This window comes from Silene latifolia, chromosome 3 (genome assembly GCF_048544455.1).
Source record: "Silene latifolia isolate original U9 population chromosome 3, ASM4854445v1, whole genome shotgun sequence".
Taxonomy (NCBI): domain Eukaryota; kingdom Viridiplantae; phylum Streptophyta; class Magnoliopsida; order Caryophyllales; family Caryophyllaceae; genus Silene; species Silene latifolia.
In genome coordinates this window covers 84244814-84264625 of record NC_133528.1, presented here as the reverse complement: position 1 = coordinate 84264625, position 19812 = coordinate 84244814, and the positions used below count along the sequence as shown (strand labels likewise).

At 42.1% G+C, this 19812-nt stretch overlaps 1 protein-coding gene across 2 annotated transcripts; it reads right to left on the bottom strand.

Moving 5' to 3' along the window:
- Window positions 1-14683: 14683 nt before the first annotated feature.
- Window positions 14684-19478, bottom strand: LOC141647748 (uncharacterized). Of its 2 annotated transcripts, none has more exons than XM_074456058.1 (4): window positions 19313-19478; window positions 16682-16971; window positions 16444-16560; window positions 14684-15858 (listed from the first exon to the last, which is right to left on the bottom strand). In XM_074456058.1, the coding sequence occupies exons 2-4, from the start codon at window positions 16958-16960 to the stop codon at window positions 14896-14898; spliced, it is 1359 nt and encodes a 452-aa protein (XP_074312159.1). In that variant the 5' UTR covers window positions 16961-16971; window positions 19313-19478; the 3' UTR covers window positions 14684-14895. The 2 variants fall into 2 exon arrangements, with proteins under 2 accessions (XP_074312159.1, XP_074312160.1); XM_074456059.1 differs by having other exon boundaries at window positions 16682-17403; window positions 18671-19420.
- Between the last annotated feature and the right edge of the window lie 334 nt (window positions 19479-19812).

The following is a 19812-nucleotide window of genomic DNA, read 5'->3' as shown; positions in this document are numbered from 1 at the left end:
AGTTGCTGGTTGGAGTTGATAAGGTTTCAATTTTATTTGTTTTTTTTTTTCTAAAATAAATTGTCCTTTTTTTTGTTTAGGTTAACTAATCCTTATTAATATGAGTTTTTCTTACTAAAGGATAAGGAGTAAGAATCAATAATTCTAGTTTTTCCTTTTAAAAATAAAAGAAAAAAGAATATAAGGGTAAATAGTATTTTTAATTGTTTGTAAATCGTCCTTCTACATGTGCCGTATACTGTTTATATATGTTTCCGTTATAAGGTCAATATGCGCTTTTATAATAATAGAGTACTGACCCTATATTAGATTATGTTATTCACTTATTCCATCATAGTCAACTATCATTATTTTTAAAGGTTTTAATATATACAACCCATTGGGTTGTATTTAAGCATTTAATATTTTTCATATTTAGTAAACTTTTTTTTAATCTAAAAGTCCTTTAAATAGTAAACTTTTTTTTTATAAATTTACTAACATTATAATCAGTACATTACAACATACTATTATAACTACAACTCATTTATGTAAATTTTTTTAATTTTTACAAGCTCAATTAATTTAACCCTCACAAATGTCGTGCTTTATCACGGGATCTCAACTACTCCCTCCATTCAACTCCACTTTACATGTTTGCTTTATCACGTTTGCCAACGCGACTTTTACGCGGTAAATATCTTTAGCTACGTATTTGCAAAAATTATAAAAGTTAGATATTTTTAATGTACTCTTAAAGACGAATCAAATAAGATCCCACATAAATATATTTTAACTTATGTATCGAGAGAAAATTGAAGTTGAATGTCCGCTTGTGAATAGTGTGTAAAAGAGAAACATGCAAAGTGGAGTTGAATGGAGGTAGTAGTATTTTAATTAATTTGTGGCGTTGATACTAAAGCTGACAAAAGTTGGCCCGACTCGACCCACCCGAAACCCGGCTCGATACAACCCGAAAATTGGGTGAACCGAAACCGACATGACCTGACCCGATAATCGATAGTAGCCTTAATTTTTCCAACCCGGCCTGAACTGACCTGACCCGTGACTCGATATTTTCTTAACCCGATAGATGACCCGATAATGAATTACCTTAATAATAGTAAATAACACCAAATTGACATCCATCTTAATTATTTTCACTTAAAATTACAATTAATACAGGTACACATGGTTTAAACATAAAATTATCATCTAAAACTAAATATATAAGATAAAATATATGTTGATAACCTGACACGACACTGACTCGCTAATGACCCGATCCGACATGAACCGACCCGGCCCGTACCCGTCACTGACCCGATATAACTCGAACCCGACCTATTTCAACCCGACCCATAACCAACCCGAGTGACCCAATTACCATCTCGAGTTGATACTCTTAGGACAAAATTTTAGCCAATTTAAGGGGTCCGAGTACGTTTGTGAAGTTTGTGAAGTTAATGATAATGTATTTCAGTAGCCTAATTTTTTGGTCAATTAATTAACAATAAGACCATCCCCAAGCAGAGGTCGCGCTAATTAGGCCGCGACTCGGTTTTACTCTTAATTCCACTTTATTTATCTTGACTCACTTTCACCCTCCCAAGCAGAAGGTCACGACCTACGTCATCAACCCAATCATTTTTCACTTTCTAACCAATTACATCTCTCCATATTATATCACCTTTTCATATATATTTCTTTTATTAATTATTAATATTGTCGACCAATCACATATCTCCACGACTCCACATATAAGGTCATGAGGTAGGTCAATTTGCTCCACCAAAGGTCACAAATTGACCTCTTCTCCCCAAAGGTCACCATAATTTGCTTTATGAATGGTGATTAGACCATCTTTATGAATGACCATCTCTGGCCTAGGTCATCAATAAAAATATTATCATTATATTCATGACCTACTTTCATGACCGACTACAAAATTTTACCAATTATCAATAACCAACCTTAACCTACTTTATCTTACATTCTTTTAATATATCATTCTAAAGATATAAAAGAAAAGTAAAAGTAATATAAATTGAAATAGCAAATCAAAAAGCTCCATGTGGCATTGGTATGACTTTGATCAATGAGGGCATCCTATGTGGCGGTCATGGGAGAGGGCAAGAATGTGGTCATTGTGTTCCTCTGCCAACCGAGAAATGCAATCGGTCATAGCCTTTTTTTTCTTTTTCCTTTATTTCTTGGCTTTTAATATGCATGACCGGTCACCATATTGATTGATAAAGATAGTCTTAGTGTGATCAAGCAAGGTCATGACCCAGCAATTGACCTTGCTTGGACATGGTAAGTCTTGTTTGTGACGTTCACAAGTTCGTGACCTCTTACAAGCTCCCTCCCACTTGCGTCTCCACTTGCTCTCCCATTTGCAGTTTGTAAGAGGTCACAAGTTTGTGACGAAAAATATCTGTCACACATGAGATTAATTAATTGATAGTTGAGGTTTTAATGTAGCACAAATTCTTATTTCAGACGGACACTTTTCGTCTTATTTTTCAGACAGGCATATGTGACCATTTTATAGTTAAATATAACCACAATGATATAGGCAGTGTTACAGCTTATGGTAACTGATTTTTCAATAGTGGTCACATTTAACTGTAAAATGGTTACAAAATTCCGTCTTATTATTTCAGACCAAAAAGGTCCGTCTAAAGCAAGACGCACTATCTACCTAGTATAAAAGCCAGGTTTTTTGAAGGCTTCCCATTGGCAGAAAATTTTCCGAAATTTGGCAACATATAGGACCCACCACTTTCTATACACCATTTAATTACCCTCTCTCCTCCCATCTCCTCTCCTCTCCCCACTCAATTCAAATATGAAAAATTACTCCGAAGAAAACGATTTTAAGTTTATTTTGCACGTTTTTTTATAATAAAATCAATTTATTAATACTAAGTATAATCTAAGCTAATCTAATTTGAATTAATATAATCTAATCTTTTAAATGATCTCAAGTAAGTGATTACAAATATTTAACATCTAAAAATTACTTATTTTTTTGAAAAAATTGTTTTAAAATCTTCAAAAAAATCTGAAAGCTAAATTTAACAATTTATTTCAAAAAATTCTCTTTAAATATCCTGTAACTATAATAGGAAAAACATGCCATTAAAAACTTATATAAAAATAAGATTTAGGAATTTAATTGATAAATATTTTCAGAAAATATCCAAGTCATTTAAATGTAATAGATTTAATTTTCGTTCTTAGAAATACTCTATTGTTTTGTCAAAAAAAATAAAAAATAAAAATTCAAAAAAAGGGGAAGATTACATTCAAAATATGGGATTTTTTTAAATTAACGAAAATAAGTTTTAAATAAATGAAAAAATAATTTAAACGTAATATAGGCAACCAAATAAAGTAAAAAGAATATTATTTAAAAACACATACTTACTCATATTGAGTAATTTTATTTAAAAAAAATAATACTCATTAGATCTATGATATTCACTAATAATTTTATAAAAAATAAAAAATCAACTTTTAAAAAAATAACCATCAGATCTATGAGAAATTGAATAGAAAAAAAAATCAGAACAAAAAATGAAACAAACATAGCTGATAGTGAGAGAGATTATCAACTAGGTAAACATTATCGAGTAAGGAGAGGATATATTGTTTAATGAATGAGGATTATAGAGAGAAATTATAGGTTTGAGGGAGTGATATAATGACGGTGACTGGTGAGGTCGTGTTTGATGAGAGAGAGCGAGGGAGAAAGAGGCGTGTGAAGTATGTTTTGGAAGTATGTTAGGTTAGCATTGCTAATTTATTATAAGGTGAAGGTGGGGCCTTTGGCGATATGTACTGAGATTTTAATGGGTTAGTTTGAGGTTGTTTAAGCCTATTTTAATCATATTTAGATTTTGAGCCAACAGTTTGTTATTGAGCCTATTTAGATTGACACGAATTATAGAGTAAAACGAATCACCCTGTGAGACGGTTCATTTCAACAAATAAACTATTTATCTAATACTAATAAGTTGTTTTTATATATACAACGAAATCGTCTCACCGTGTAAAATCGTCTCATGTAATAACGACTGTATTAATGTTATTGTCTTTACTATATTCTTACTTAATTTTGTATATTTGAATTTCAATATTTCTATATTTTCTCCGTTCATAATTTAATAATAACAATTGTTTAACAAGTAACCCCGTGCAATTTTTGCACGGGATTAAAACTAGTTAATGTAGTAATCCCTAGAACCGATGTAGGATATTTCTTAGAAGGCAATAGGAAGTTGCAAAGTAAATTTCTTACAGTCCGCCTCCATTCGTTGGTTATTGGATTTAATTTTGTCTTGTACAAAACAGAGGAGATCGATGGGGACTAGCCAACAAGGTATTATTACAACAGTGGATTTGACGTACACACGTACGCACGTCTAAATCTCTAATCTGTAATTTAATGACCAACCTTTAATAGCAGTGTGATAACAATGGATTTGACATACACACGTACACATGCCGAAGCTACGCGCGTGAGATTTAAAACACGGTGACCATAATATGTGGAGGTGGTAATCGGGTCGAGTTTGGGTTGAATCTGATTGGCTTGGGTCTTATCAGGTTCGGGTCGTGATTACAATTATATTTGATTCGGTTTACTTATAGGTCGGGTTAGTCGGTTCATTGCTCAGACTCGGGTTCGGGTTATTGTCGGGGTCGGTTATTAACGGGTTTGTTATTTAGTCGGGTCATTATTGGGTCAGGTCACTATGGGGTTTCAGATAGGTTTTGCTTTGTGGCTTCTTAATTCATTATCGGATCAATTTTTCCCGATTATTTAACTAATTGGAGTTGATATGCGGCTTATGGCGGTGGCGTACATTTGATGATGTGACAACTTGAAGAATGTTTTAAAAGATTATGGGACAGTTTTACAATATACTAAACACGTTAAAATGTGATTTTTGTTTATTAAACGACATTATAACATTTTCTTGGTTGATTAATGACGTTATAATGAGACGGGAAGTGATGAAATAGTATTAAATATTGAAGATTGTTAATAACTCGTGTTGGAAGGTTGTGTGGAGCATACGTTAGAACTAGTTTCAGAATGTAACGATTAGTATCGAAAGAGTCTTCTGCATAAATCTTGTAGTTCATAGTTAGAGATTTCAAGGTGAGATTATATTGTTCCGGGTGTAATTCCAGAGCAAGTATTGTTACCACCCGTGGCTTGTAGAATAATGTCTCGAGTTGAATTCTTTTTGTCTTTATCGTTCCTCTCGGCCTCTCCTGCAACAATGAACGAACTGAGGGCTTGGCTTTGTGCCAAGCGTACTCACTCCGACGCTCAAGTCAGTAAACTTAAGGGATAAGTTGTTGTTACTTGACTAAATGTATATTGTAGAGAGATAAGGAAGATAATACCAGATGAATAGTGTTTCTTAGGTTCAGTTGTGGATCCTTTCCTCAATGAAGGTTGAGGAGTATTTATAGACTTTCACCTTTTGTCACGTAGTGGCCAAGTGGCCAAGTGGCTAGCAGGTGGAAAGACTGATCTACCCCTCGGCCGAGGGACCTATGGCAGGCCGGCGGGCCCTGTTGACTCACCGCCGAGGGGTCTTGGATGTGAGTACGCGGATATGTGTCCCGGTGGCAAAGGTTGCCATGCCGAGACCCAGTGCCGACAGCCGATGGGGCCGCATCGGCTAGGGCCTAAGTCGTTGACTTGTTTGTGGATATCTTTGACCTTGCTCAATATGTTGACTTGGTCGGTCGGTGCGAATATGCCCCATCAATTTGCCCCCAGCGTAGTCTATGCCGTGGTATGGGCTCCGATGTACGTTTGAGCGTATATTCTGCGTAAGTAATTTGTAAAAAATTTTCTGCATCGGCTTCTTCTGCGGCGGCTTCTTTTACCTCGGCCTGGTCTTTCTTAGGCCGTACCATATCCCCTTTCTTAGGCCGTTCCATATCCCCCCTCCACATGGATGTGTAAAGGGCATCCGATGTGGAAAAGAAAGTGACGCTTGCCGAGACCATGGTTGAGAGTGTCGGTTGTTTTTAATTGCCCCCGGCCGGCGCTACTTAGCTTGGTTGATCATGTGGCCGGCGGAGAACAGATGCTTGGGAATTTGTTGAGGAAGGTGAATAGGCGGAGAGATATGAATGGGCGTGTTGAAGACGCTTGGTCACTGTTGCATTGATTGACGTTCAACTGTTGCAACGATTGACATCCCGTGGTTGCATGTCCGACACGTGTCTGTTCGCTGATTGGACGACGCTTCATGGGCTGTTCTCTGATTGGTCCTTCTTTATGGGCTTTTCCCTATAAATAGGGCAGTTATTCCGTGAAATTGGCCACCAATTTCATTCTCCAAAATTTTCTTCTCTCTAAACTTTCAAGGGCTTCTTTGTCTTCTAATTTTCAGAGTTGTTACTCCGGCGAGTGTTTTTCTTCAAGGTAAACAAACAAATTTCTCAATTTCTTAACTTTGTAAGTTTTTATTGTAAACATGTCTTCTGTTGATGCCGGGCCTAGTAAACCGGCGCCGGGGGGTTCCCCGTCGCGTCTTGATGAGGAGGAGAAGTTGGACGCCCTCCTGATAAGGCCTGGGGGCCCTAGGTCTCCTTCTTCTGAAGTCGATCCTCGAATTTTGGAGGAATGGGAGGATGACGATGATGTCGATGATGACGCAGACGATTTTGGTGATGATGCTGAAAAGGCTCGTCCCAAAGAGGGGAGGCAGTACGTTATGGATCACGGTGACGTCTGTAAGGTACGCGTTGACCGAGCTTGGACCCATAAGTTGGCCAGTTGTTCCGGTGAGAAATTTTTCGAGGGCCATTTCTTCTTTGGCAGGGGATACAAGATTGTTATCCCTGAGGAGGGTCAGGCCGTCTGTTGCCCTCCACCGGGCCATACCGGTGTATACATGCGACACTTGGAGTACGGGCTCCGGTTTCCGCTGAACGAGTACGTCATGGCTATCATCAAAGCTATGAACGTCGCTGTGGCCCAACTGCATCCGTTGGCCATGAGGACGATAGTCGGCTTTGTGTGGCTTTGTCTCTTCAAGGGGGAGGCCCCGACGGTGAATTTATTCCGCCGGCTTCATTATCTCCAGCCGTCAATCTCTGGCCGCGTCGGTTGGTACAGTGTGCACATGGAGAAGGGTTATATCTCTGTTGACAAACTTACTTTTTGCAAAGACTGGAGAGATCGGTGGGTGTACGTTAAGGTGCCGGATGACTATCCGCTGCCCCGCTGCTTTCAGCACCAAGTTAACTTGCGGTGTGAGACTAAGGCGGAACATGACAGATGGGTCACCCGGAAAAAACTCAAGATGGATGCCAGCAGGGTCTCTCTTAGGGAGGATGAGAGGTCATGATGAGGCTCTTTGAGGCGGACAAGAGTGGGGTGCCGAAAAGATGGATTCCCCCAACGCAGATCATTCTTCAGGATGAGCCGCTCTGCCATGTCGGCCTCATACCGGCCTTAGCACAGGGTGAGTGGGGTCGGTATGAGGCCCATCACCGCTGTCAATGTTCCTGTTCTTCGAACTTCGATTTAATTTCTCTATTTAATTCTTGCTTTGTTTCCTTCGCAGACTACTTTGGACCGGATTTGTCTGAGGATATCCTCCGGAGAATGGGGCTGCACAAAGACAAAACCGTTGCTAACTTGCATCCCAAGGCTCTGACCCATGACCGCAGGACATCGCCGAATGATCTTATGGACCAGCAGCTGAAAAGCTTGAATGTGGTGGAGGCCCAGGCGAAGGTTGTTAGTAACATGCCGCGCCATACGCGAAAAACAAAGCCTTCGGCGGTGATGGCTTCGACATCGGCTCCGCCTTCCATCCCCCCTGTTCAGAAGGAGACGGTGGAGATAGTTTATATCTCCAATGGGGATGACTCCGATGAGGAGGAGGGGTCGCCCCTTGTCCGTAAAAGAAAGCGATGACCTTTTTCCGCCGCTGCTTCCGTCGCCGACGAGGAAATGCGCCCTTCGGCCAAGAAGGCCAAGCACGGTATTGATCTATCTCGTGGCTCGTTTTAGCTTCATCAGCGCTGCGATGATAGGCTCTTCGGCATGCCTATGTATGTTGATACTGATGCTCTTCTTTTTTCTTTTTTTTTTTTAATTTTGTAGATCAGCCGCTGTCGACCGCCGCTCTTGTTGAGAAGCAAGTGGAGGAGAACCCCGCGCAGGCTGGTGATCATAACGTCGCCATTGACTCTTCATCCCAGAAGGTTTCCCTTTCCCGACCGCAGGCTGGTGATCGAAACGTCGCCACCGGCTCTTCATCCCGAAGGCTTCCCCCTCCCGACTTGTAGCGAAAAGCGCGAGGCCGATCAAGAGATCGGCGAGGTGGAACGAGCCGACCGTGCTCGTATCATGGAGCAGGAGAAGGCCGTGGCTCAATCCGCTTTTGAGCTTAATGCCACTAAGAAGGTGGCCGCGAAGGCGAAGCCGGATCTTCTCAATGAGCGAGGGCTTAGGGGAGGGCCGAGAAAGCGCTCTTGGCTGAGAGAAAGCTTAGGGAGGACGCTGAAAAGGAGGTCCTTGCTGAGAGAGCCAAGGCCGAGGCCGCTGCGGCCGAAGTTGAAAAGCCGCCGGCGAAGTGTGACCTTGTTCGAGGCACGCCGACCTTTATCTCCAAAGAGAGAATGAATTCGGGAACGGTTTCGAGATCCGGGGAAGGTGATTCGGAGCAAGGAGGCCATCATCGGGCAAAAGGAGGACGACATTGAGATGCTCCAAACCGACATGCTCCCTAACATGTGCGCCGAATTCGGATCCGGCCGAAGACGCCGCCAGGGAAGTGATTGGGGAACTCTTCCCTCTTGAAGGTTCCTTCCGTGGGGCAGATTTAACGAGCTGTTTGACGACAAGCTCGAAGCTAAGGAGAATGCCGTGGAGGAGAGAGCCAAGGAGGCGGTGAGGGTGAAGATAGAGAAAGAGGCGGCCGAGGAGGCAAAGCAGCCCTTGCCGAGAAGGCAAAGACGGCCAATGAGGAGGCCAAGAGAATGAGGGAAGCCGAGGCCGCGAGGCAAAGGCCGAGGCCGCCGAAGCCGAGGTCGCCAGAAAACCGCCGGGGTTGCCCATCGAAGGAGATGCTTGCTACCGCCGGCGATGGCGAGCAAAGAATGACATAGGGAGATGATGTCCGTACCCTTTTTGCTTTCTCGTCTTTGTATTTTGTACAACTTTGGTAGGTTGTCTTTTGGCTGACCCTTATGGGGACGGCCGTCGTTTGTATTTCTTGTAATTTGTTGAACATATTTAATAAGAGCTCGTTTCTTCTGCCTCCGGCTTGGCCGAGGTCTTTACCTCATTCCTTTTTCTTGTGCTAATAGTTGAGCGTCTCAATCTGTACTTAACGTTTTCACTTTGTCTCTGGCTCGGCCGAGGTCTTTTCTCGTCCTTGTCTGAGTTTTTTCTCATGTTATTAATTGGGCGTCTCCTTTGTTTCCGCCTTGGCTTGGCCGAGGCAGTCTAGAGTGCGTTCCTCAACTGTGTAACGCTTCTAAGGCGTTTTGATCGCTTTGCGAGTATCAACTGCGCTGGTCGTGACCGTCGAGGTGTTTGTTTCCTGAGGGTGATTGCCATTCTTGCCGGTGTGACGGTGTCAGCCGGCGAGTGCTCCTTGTTATTGACTGCCGTGGCGTCTACCATTTGGAGTGACTGTGACGGCGTCAAACCTCTTGATGGAGACTGCCGTGGCGTCTAACACTTGGAGTGACTGCGACAGCGCCTACTTCTTGATGGAGACTGTCGTGGCGTCTACCACTTGGAGTGACTGCGACGGCGTCAAACCTCTTGGGGTGACTGCCGTGGCGTCTACTACTTGGGGTGACTGCGACGGCGCCTACTTCTTGATGGAGACTGCCGTGGCGTCTACCACTTGGAGTGACTGCGACGGCGTCAAACCTCTTGGGGTGACTGCCGTGGCATCTAACACTTGGAGTGACTGCGACGGCGCCTACTTCTTGATGGAGATCTGCCGTGGCGTCTACCACTTGAGTGATCTGCGACGGCGTCAAACCTCTTAGGGTGATCGCCGTGGCGTCTACTACTTGGGGTGACTGCGACGGCGCCTACTTCTTGATGGAGATCGCCGTGGCGTCTACCACTTGGAGTGATCTGACGACGGCGTCAAACCTCTTGGGGTGATCGCCGTGGCGTCTACTACTGGGGTGACTGCGACGGCGCCTACTTCTTGATGGAGATCGCCGTGGCGTCTACCACTTGGAGTGATGCGACAAATACAAACCTCTTGGGGTGACTGCCGTGGCGTCTACTACTTGGGGTGACTGCGACGGCGCCTACTTCTTGATGGAGACTGCCGCTCTTGTCGGTATGACAGTGTGAGCCGACGTCTGCTTACTGATAGAGACTGCCGTTCTTGTCGGTATGACAGTGCGAGCCGGCGTCTGCTGCTTCCTAGTGACTATGGGGAAAATGAACATTTTGATGGAAGACTTGGGCGATTTTTCATTAGATAAAAACATGCGTCGGGGTGCCCACAGCTGTTTTGGACACCTCCGCCGCTACACAGAGTTTTCCCGAGATTACCAGTGTCCTAACGGTTTATCAAAGGCACACCTTCCCGGTCAGCCGCTAGCTACATCCATGAGGTCGCCCTCCTGTTGTAAGGATAGACTTTTCCCTTTCTCTGATTTCTTTGCTACTTTGAGGGATTGCATGTTGCATCCTCCGGCGCCTATCCGGACGTTGACCACCTCGTCGTTCTCGTCTTTAGAGACGAGCTTATGCGCTTCCCCCCGGTCCGAGACATACATCGGTGTTAGGGCCCGGATGGACATCACTGCGTCGCCTCGCTCGGGTGACTCGGCCTATGAGAACGTTGTAGGCGGACGAGCCGTCGATGACCACGAACTCGGCTAGGACATTCTTAGCCGCATTCTTTTCGCGAACGTCACCGGAGTCGATTGATCCCAGTGGTACCAGGCCGGCCCCAGAGAAGCTGTATAGTGGGTTGGTGCAGGGGCTCAAGTCCTTGACTTTCAGGCCGAGGCTGAGGAAGCACTCCCTGAACATGATGTTCGTGTACGCGCCTGTGTCAATCAGGCACCTCTTGACCAGGTGGTTGGATATGTCCAAATTGACTACAAGTGGGTCGCTCTGAGGAGCGATGACTCCTTCGTAGTCCTTCCTTCCAATGGTTATATCGGGGATGTTGGAAGCAGGGATCGCTGTGTTGGGCACAAAGTTGATGGCCTGATATAGCTCGTTCAGGTGCCGTTTGTGCCCATGGGCGGACCCTCCGTTCTCGTTGCCCCGATGACAACATGGATCACTCCTATCCGTTCAAGACGGATTTCTTACCCGAATGGCTTCGGCGTCGGTCTTTTGGCCTTTGGCAACGTACTTGCCGAGGCTCCCCTTCCGATCGCTTCTTCAATGGCATTCTTCGATGCCGGCGATGTCGTTGGTTAAATGGCCGATGTGGCCGTGGTACTCACAAGATCGCGCTCGTGTCACCGTCATTTTTGGCTTGGGGGTCTCTCCCACTTCCGGCCCTCGTTTTGCTCGGGGCGAAGACCTCGGCGGCGATACGACGAGAGGGGTTTTATCATTATACCGCCTCGGTGGTACGTTCTGAACTCCACCCGACGCCCGTCAAGTCCTGTTTTCTGGCGATTTGTCCGACCGTGACCTATTATTCTCACGGCGTCTTTCATCGGACCGTGACCCGTTGTTGTCACGGCGTCTTTCATCCGGGTTGTCCTCCCGGCGGCTCTTCTTTTCTGAGTGCTCGGCCTCGCTAGGGCCTACCCAGGTCTTGTGATAGTCCTCTACCTTGATGGCCTGGTCGGCCATCTTCCTGGCGGCATCCAAGCCCAGGCCTCCGCACTTGATGAGCTCATTTTTTAAGTCTCCCCTTGGGAGGCCCTTCATCAGCGCGAAGGCCGCCAGTTCGGGATTAATTTCCCGAATCTGCTGGACCTTTCCATCGAACCTCTTCACATAGCTTCGTAGAGACTCGCCCCCCTCCTGTTTGATAGTTAGGAGGTCCGATGTCTCCACGGCCCTTCTCTTGTTGCAAGAGTACTGGGCTAGAAAGGCGTCCCTTAGGTCGGCGTAATAGTATACCGAGCCGTCGGGGAGCCCCTTGTACCAACTTTGAGCCATCCCATGCAAAGTTGTTGGGAAAACTCGGCACCAGACCTCATCGGGTTGCTCCCATACCGACATGTAAGACTCGAAAGCCTTGGCGTGGTCGGCTGGATCATTATCTCCTTTGTATGATAGAGGTGGCAACTTGAGCTTAGTTGGCACCTGGACTTCTAGGACGTAGGCGCTGAGGGGCTGTCTGACCACGTGTCGAACGATACGCGGCGATCGGCTCCTCGCATTCCTAATCCGGCTCCTCCCCTCGTAGCGGGAAGGGCTCCTTCTTCGACTCGGACTTCTTCTCCAACTCTGCCGAGTCGGACTCCTCCTCGCTCCTTTGGGGTAAGCCTCGTTCGTGCTTTGCGGGGACGCCGTCCTCCCATGAGCGCGGGAAGGACTTAGGTCTACCACGCCCACTTTGGGCTCCCCGGCGACTTGACCGGGTCGGCTTCTCCTAGTGCTCCGTTCAAATTTCTCGAGTCACATTTTGGGCCCCGGTCTCTGGACGGTTTCCGCCGCTCTTGTCGGCGTGACGGTGAGCAGCGGGCGTATTACTAATTAGGTCCAGGAGCATTTTCAGGTTTGCTACGTCAACCACATGTCCCATGATGGTGACCTGGTTGGGCGGGCACGGCGTGTCTCGGTATTATTGGCTTCCCGAACTCCGGTTGGATTACTCCGCGGTGGAGGGCCGCACGACTCCAGAATTGTTGAAGGTATCATCTTGGTAGAATGCGGTTTCGTCGGTCACGATTGCGTCTTGTTGTTTCGACATCTTCTTAGCTTTTTGGGTGGGTTTTTGTTGTTTTTTTTTTTTTTGTTTGGGAATGAATGTGACTAGCTTCTAGTAGCGATTTCCCACGACGACGCGCCAATTGTTCCGGTGTAATTCCAGAGCAAGTATTGTTACCACCCGTGGCTTGTAGAATAATGTCTCGAGTTGAATCCTTTTTGTCTTTATCGTTCCTCTCGGCCTCTCCCCGCAACAATGAACGAACCGAGGGCTTGGCTTTGTGCCAAGCGTACTCACTCCGACGCTCAAGTCGGAAACTTAAGGGATAAGTTGTTGTTACTTGACTAAATGTATATTGTAGAGAGATAAGGAAGATAATACTAGATGAATAGTGTTTCTTAGGTTAGATTGTGGATCCTTTCCTCAATGAAGGTTGAGGAGTATTTATAGACTTTCACCTTTTGTCACGTAGTGGCCAAGTGGCCAAGTGGCTAGCAGGTGGAAAGACTGATCTACCCCTCGGCCGAGGGACCTATGGCAGGCCGGCGGGCCCTGTTGACTCACCGCCGAGGGGTCTTGGATGTGAGTACGCGGATATGTGTCCCTACCGGGCAGCCATGCCGAGACCCAGTCCGACAGCCGATGGGGTCGACGGGCTAGGGCCGTCTAAGTCGTTGACTTGCTGTGGATATCTTTGACCTTGCTCAATATGTTGACTTGGTCAGCGGTGCAGAATATGCCCCATCATATATAATTGTTAATATATGACGAAGAACAAATTTTTTTTTTTAAAAAAAAAAGACACACGTCAACGACAACCACGACAAGAATCACGAAATCGCTTTACCTCATTTCCACCTTAAAAAAACCTGATTATTATGGATGGTAAAAAACGAGTCGGTTATTATAAAATCTACTTTGTTCCTTGTGCTTAGGTTTCTTTTAATAAAAAAATAACTTGTAAATTTTCGTTACTCCTTTATTTGAATTCTGGCTCCGCCCCTGCCTCCTGTGTTTAATGGTTACAATAAATTACGATTTTAGTAATTTAGTTGAGTAATAAGTGATTAAAAATTTATTTTGATGGACACACAACTTTCAACCCGTTACTTTGATTATTTCTAAGGGGGTGTTTTGTTCATTCACTAAAGGTATGAGGTATGGGCTTGAAATGAGTCAAACCCATACCAAGTGTTTGTTTCGCAAATTTGGAGGTTTCATACCCATACCTCAAACCCATGAGGTATGGGTATGAGATTGATTTCCATGGATATCAAACTATAATAATTAAATATGTGAAAATAAATATGACATATTGTAAATGAAACAAGTTATATAATTAGTTGATTAAATTTTAATTTCATGACTTTATATGTTAAAATTGTTATTTAAAGTATTGGATTTTACATATTTCAACTTTAACTCGGTTTTAAACCCATACCGCTTACAATTGAAACAAACACAAGGTATGACTGTATGAGGAATAGAGTTCCAACCCATACATGATTTCTGATTCCAAACTCAAACCCATGCGCGAAACAAACGCCCGCTAAAGCTTAAAAATGTCCTGGTGTACCAGCGCGGGCTATAGTGTCGTACAACCCTTTATTACTTGGATTATCACTCCGTATAATCGAGTCATGGAAATTAAAAAACATGATTTAAGGAATAAACTGTGTAGAGTTAACTTGCTTGTTAGCATGATTAATACTCATGTAATGCTTCCAATTAAGAGAGTCGATTTCGTGTACCAAATAATTTGAAATCAATTGTTTACGGAAAATGAAGAGTTCGAAATTCCTTGTGTTATGTCGATACTAGTTGTAAGCTTTTATCTTTGTATTTCAAGAACCTCTGATTATGGTTGAGTCCCTGCAGTCAGGAAAATGTACAGACAGAAAAGCAACCCTGCCAATGCATTACATGATTCAGACTCCTTTCAACAAAGCATTTTTATCATCATCATTAACTACTACACCTACACTTAATCTACTTCAACAACCTAGCTTAGACCAAAAAGCTTGTCTCTAATTGTTCACCTTCAAGTTACACAAGTGCGTGCACCATTTATGTCAGTTTGATCCTCCATTCTTGATCTACGGAGGTAGTCCTTATATTGAGCCAGCAACATTTCAACTGGATCCTGATCGCAACTTGTCTCAAGCTGGATCGGGTTCTGAAGTTTGTCATCAACGTGTTCTTCACCACCTCCACAAATGAAAGGCTTTGTCAAACATGGACCTGTAACTACAACGGCATCACCTGTAACAATCACACTAGTTTCCGTCTTGGAACTTCCTTGAGAAAGATTGGAGACGTCTGAGAGTTTATCACAAGTCTTCGTTTTCAGTAAACATTTTCTCTTCTGCTGTTTATCTGCTAAAAAGGTGCCCTTCCTTTTACTATCTTTGCAAATCATCACATTCGTACCTGATAACTTTTCTGATTGTTCATTTTTGGCACCCATCTTCACATCATTGCCCAAACCTGAAACGACACTCGTGTTAACAGAAGCCTTCTCTCTGATATTTTCAAACTTTGTGTTCTGTCCCAGATGTTCTGTTCGTGCATTCATTCTGCCACTTTTCTCTTCAATAACTGTTGACCAACCAGATAAGCGTTTAAATACGCTAAGACGCGCCTCACTATTTTCCGAGTAAAATACAGAAGCCCGTGAATTTCTGGACATGTGATTTTTCTCTTCATCCTGGTCTTCACTTTCGGCCGGTTCTAGAGAAGGAAATTTTATGGAGCAGTCAAGATCAGGAGTTAGTTTAGGATCACAAACAACAACGCTGGCGAGCTTTTTAGGCGTTGACTTTGGCAAGGTCTTCATCATAGTAGGATTGCATATATCTCGACCCTGGCCACACTCTGTTTGAGCTACTTTTATTTCATCAAGAGGAGTCACAATCTTGTTGGGTCTTTGATGATACCCTTCTGACATATGAGTGCGCTGAATCTGAAGCTTTGTTCTTCTAAACAAAACGAGGAGCCTGTTCACCTGTAAACTCAAAGCAAGATATACATGAACAATAACAATGATAACATTATCTCAGTGCCTTGATGGCTCCGACAAATGGTAGGGTAAGGGGGATGGATATAAGCAGCCTAACCCAGTAACCCATGTGTTAGCAATGACTTTAACTCAGAAGAAACGAAAACAACTACAGCTATTTTAACATCAACAATAACGGCTTAGTTCTAAAAATCATTGCAGTTCAAGTTATTTCGCTATATTTTTGAAATCCCCCTGACATCTTTTTACCTATGTAGCAAATTGGGGTGAACAGGGAAGTGTATCGTCAGTAAGGAGGCAATAGAAGAATAAAGATTGAGGTCGACAAATGAGAGAAGACAGAAAATACACATGGGCTATAAAGTGAAAAATGAGAGAGTGAATAAACAGAAAGCAAATTGTAAGTTCAACGGAAAGCCAACGAGACATACAAACTGAAACCCCATCACGAAAAAACAATCCGCACACTTCACAAAGAAACAACAGAATGTCCACATACAGAAAGGGTAAGTGGACATTCTGTTGCTATACCTATATCACAATATGTATCAGTACAGCCTGTACAGTTACCTGTTCTGTTGACAGACCAAGGTTGAACTTATATGGCGCAAAGTAATTTTCTATGATTGCATCGTGAAAAGCATCTTCTTGAAGAGGAGAGCACTGCCAAAGAATATTAAAGTGAACCTGAAAAAGTAGATATAATTGACACAAACTATTCAGCTACTCAAGTTCCTTACAACTTTACAATCCTTTAGCTGACTCAAATTTTTGCATTTAAGTGAAATAAATAAGCAAAAGAGGGTACCTGTGCTGGAAATTTCGAATTAGAAGACTTAAATGCATCTGGCACAAGGTTGAAACCACCCTTTGAACTAGCCTCAAATACCCCATAAAGCTTTCTACTTTTAAAATCAAATAGGAATAAAAGCATCCCTATTTTAATTCTCAAGACAAAGTCTTCAAAATTGGCAGGAAGGCCAAACAGTTTTCTTTCAAAGCATTCTTCCCTAGTTAATGGGTTTGCCATGAAAATCGCCCCATCTTCCGGAAAATAATTCGGCAAAGCTCTTCTGTCTAATGACATTTTTTTTTTATCTGACAAACAACAAATTATTATTGCTCAAACACACATTGAGCAGAGGAAACAATTAAAAAATAATTCAATAAATCAACAAACATACGAGGAATAAGAAAACATCATTTTCCTAAGTACCAAAACAGATCTAGTCATAAGCAGTTAAGATATTTGTAGAACAGTTAATGGGCAAAAAATAACTACGGAGTATATACTTAAAGTACTTATTCAAGACTACATATTATCCACCTCTTGCTATATGCATGATTTAAATGGAAGATCACTGAAACATCATACGTAATGTATTTAAAACAGTGTAGGGCACGAAAACCATCTTAAGAACATAAAAGATCAACATTATTACCAAAAATTCACACTTTCCTGTACCCACCTATGTGTAGAGAATATAAATTGTATTGAATAGCTTGAATATTATTGATAAAAAAGGAATGCTTATATAGCAATTACAAGACGATAATAATTGGAAAATCAATCTAACTAGAATATATCATAAAGATATATTTGATACAATATAGAAAACTAGGACTACTATAATTTTAGACAATCACAATATGGTAATATTGTGATTTCTATTATTACGATAATATGATATTCCTTATACGCCCCCGCAAGATGGACGACCGGAAGGGAAGGACAATCTTGAGAGAAGAAGACGGGATCGCAATGTTGACCCATGAGAATCTTGAGAAGGAGAAGGACGTGAGAGCAATGAGAGCAATGTTAACCCATGAGAAGTCGCAAAACATAGACGAGTGGTAAGTTGTAGGAGCCTTAATTTTGCCGGTGAATAAGGGAGGAAAAGAGAGATAAAAAATTTGAGGAGTGAGTCGGGGATGCATTGAGTGGGCACAAGGTGAAGTTTTAGGAAAGAAATTTGCACCATAAAATTTATATGGCAGCACTATGGAGTCGGATTTGATCGTTGGATCAGGTCTTTTAAAAGAAGAGAAGGGAAATATTTGTGAGATGACTTTGTTTTGTGACGAATTTTGGAGAAGCCAAGTAAGCAAGTCGACTTTTTTTTTGTTTGTGAGAGAACTTTGTAAAGGTTAGGAGAGATGATAATTTGACGGAGATATGACGGTGGTCAAGAGAAAAAGGTGGCCGAATTTTAATGAGAGATGAGAGAAAAGTCCTGGAAATAATTTTTTTTTTTTTTTTTTTTTTTTTTTTTTTTTTTTTTTTTGAGAGATGAATATAAGAGGTAGTCGAGGGACTCAAGGACGTGAATTTTGAGGGGGAGAGGTACAAAGGAGATGTCTTTTTGAGAAAAACTCTCTATGGGAAGTAAATGAATAAATTTGAGATAAGAGGTCGGGGTAATTTGTAAGCAAGGCACTAGAAGAGACTAGGAATTTGCGTCCTGAGACACAAGAAAGAGCAAAGTGACAAAAAAGAGAACACTTGCATATATGTGAAGTTCAACGTAATGAACAACAAAGTCAGAGGGCTAAAGGTGAGACATGCTATATACGTTAGCATCACGTCCATATTAGGAAGAGAAAGATAAAGGATTAGAGGGGAAATTTTGGATTCGGAGAGTTAGAGATGGGTAGATGAGGGTAAATAAGGCGGCAGGTACGCTCAAGTCTTTGTAAAGGAAGACAGGAAAGACAACTAGGCAAGGACATAAACGATCCTCGACTACTATAATTTTAGACAATCACAATATGGTAATATTGTGATTTCTATTATTACGATAATATGATATTCCTTATACTATGTTTATGTACAAATGATAACACCGAACCAACCTCGAGAACTATCAGAACCCTCACCAAGTCAAGACAATCAAAATCGACTTCAAAAGAGGCTCCTTCATATTCTAGTGTTTCCGAAAACTAGTTATATGATTCGGATGAATCTCATAATGGCAACCAACTAATATGAAGATGCATATGCGTTATTGGTATGAGAATCGTAACCAACTAAACCAAAAACCACAGTCCCTTATTCCCTTGAAAATAATACTCCCTCCGTCCCACTCATTTGGTTACCTTTGATTAACCTAGCCCTCACAAAGAATAAAAAAAAAAGTAAACAAATGAATAGGACGGAGGGGGTAATACCAATTCCGACGTTCTTTAAAACAAAAATGGACACAAAACCAATAAACCCAGCTAATATAATTCACAAATATGAAAACCCAACTCGTAAAATCGAAAACCCATCTCAAAAATCAAGACTTTAATCAAAATTCGCCACTAATTTTACATTACAATAGCAGCAGTATAATGGGGACTAAGGAAAACCCAAATCACTGTAAACCAAGTCATACTAAAATAAATTTAATCTAACGGAAATTGAAAAAAAATGAAGTAAATAAAAAGAGCAGCTTACAAAATTGAAGAGAGAAACAAGGAAGGATGATGATAAATGAAGACGGAAAGTAGGTAGAGCACCAAGGAGTAGTGACGTAGTGTCAACTGTTGAGGAGCACGAAGGACTGAAGGAGTTGTGACCCCTAGTACTGGTTTAATCGGTTACTAGTATAGATCCCCGTGCTACAGCACGGTATTTTTTAGTTTTGTTTTATAAAGAGACAATCTCATTAAATTAATTGTTTAAATTAACTGTATCTTTAATGCTATAATTTACTAATATAATCTTAGTAAGAGGTAGAAAATGAAGGTTTATTACCATCAAAAGACACTTTAAGTTAAGTTATTTTTGTCTTAAACCATATTTACTTTACTATAAAAATTAACTCTATAATGCTATATCATTGCATGAAACTAATTTATGACATTAAATTACAATTAAATGATGTAAAAATGTAAAATCTAATTAAAACGCGTATAAACCTTGTAACAAAAACAGGTAAAAACAATATACCACGC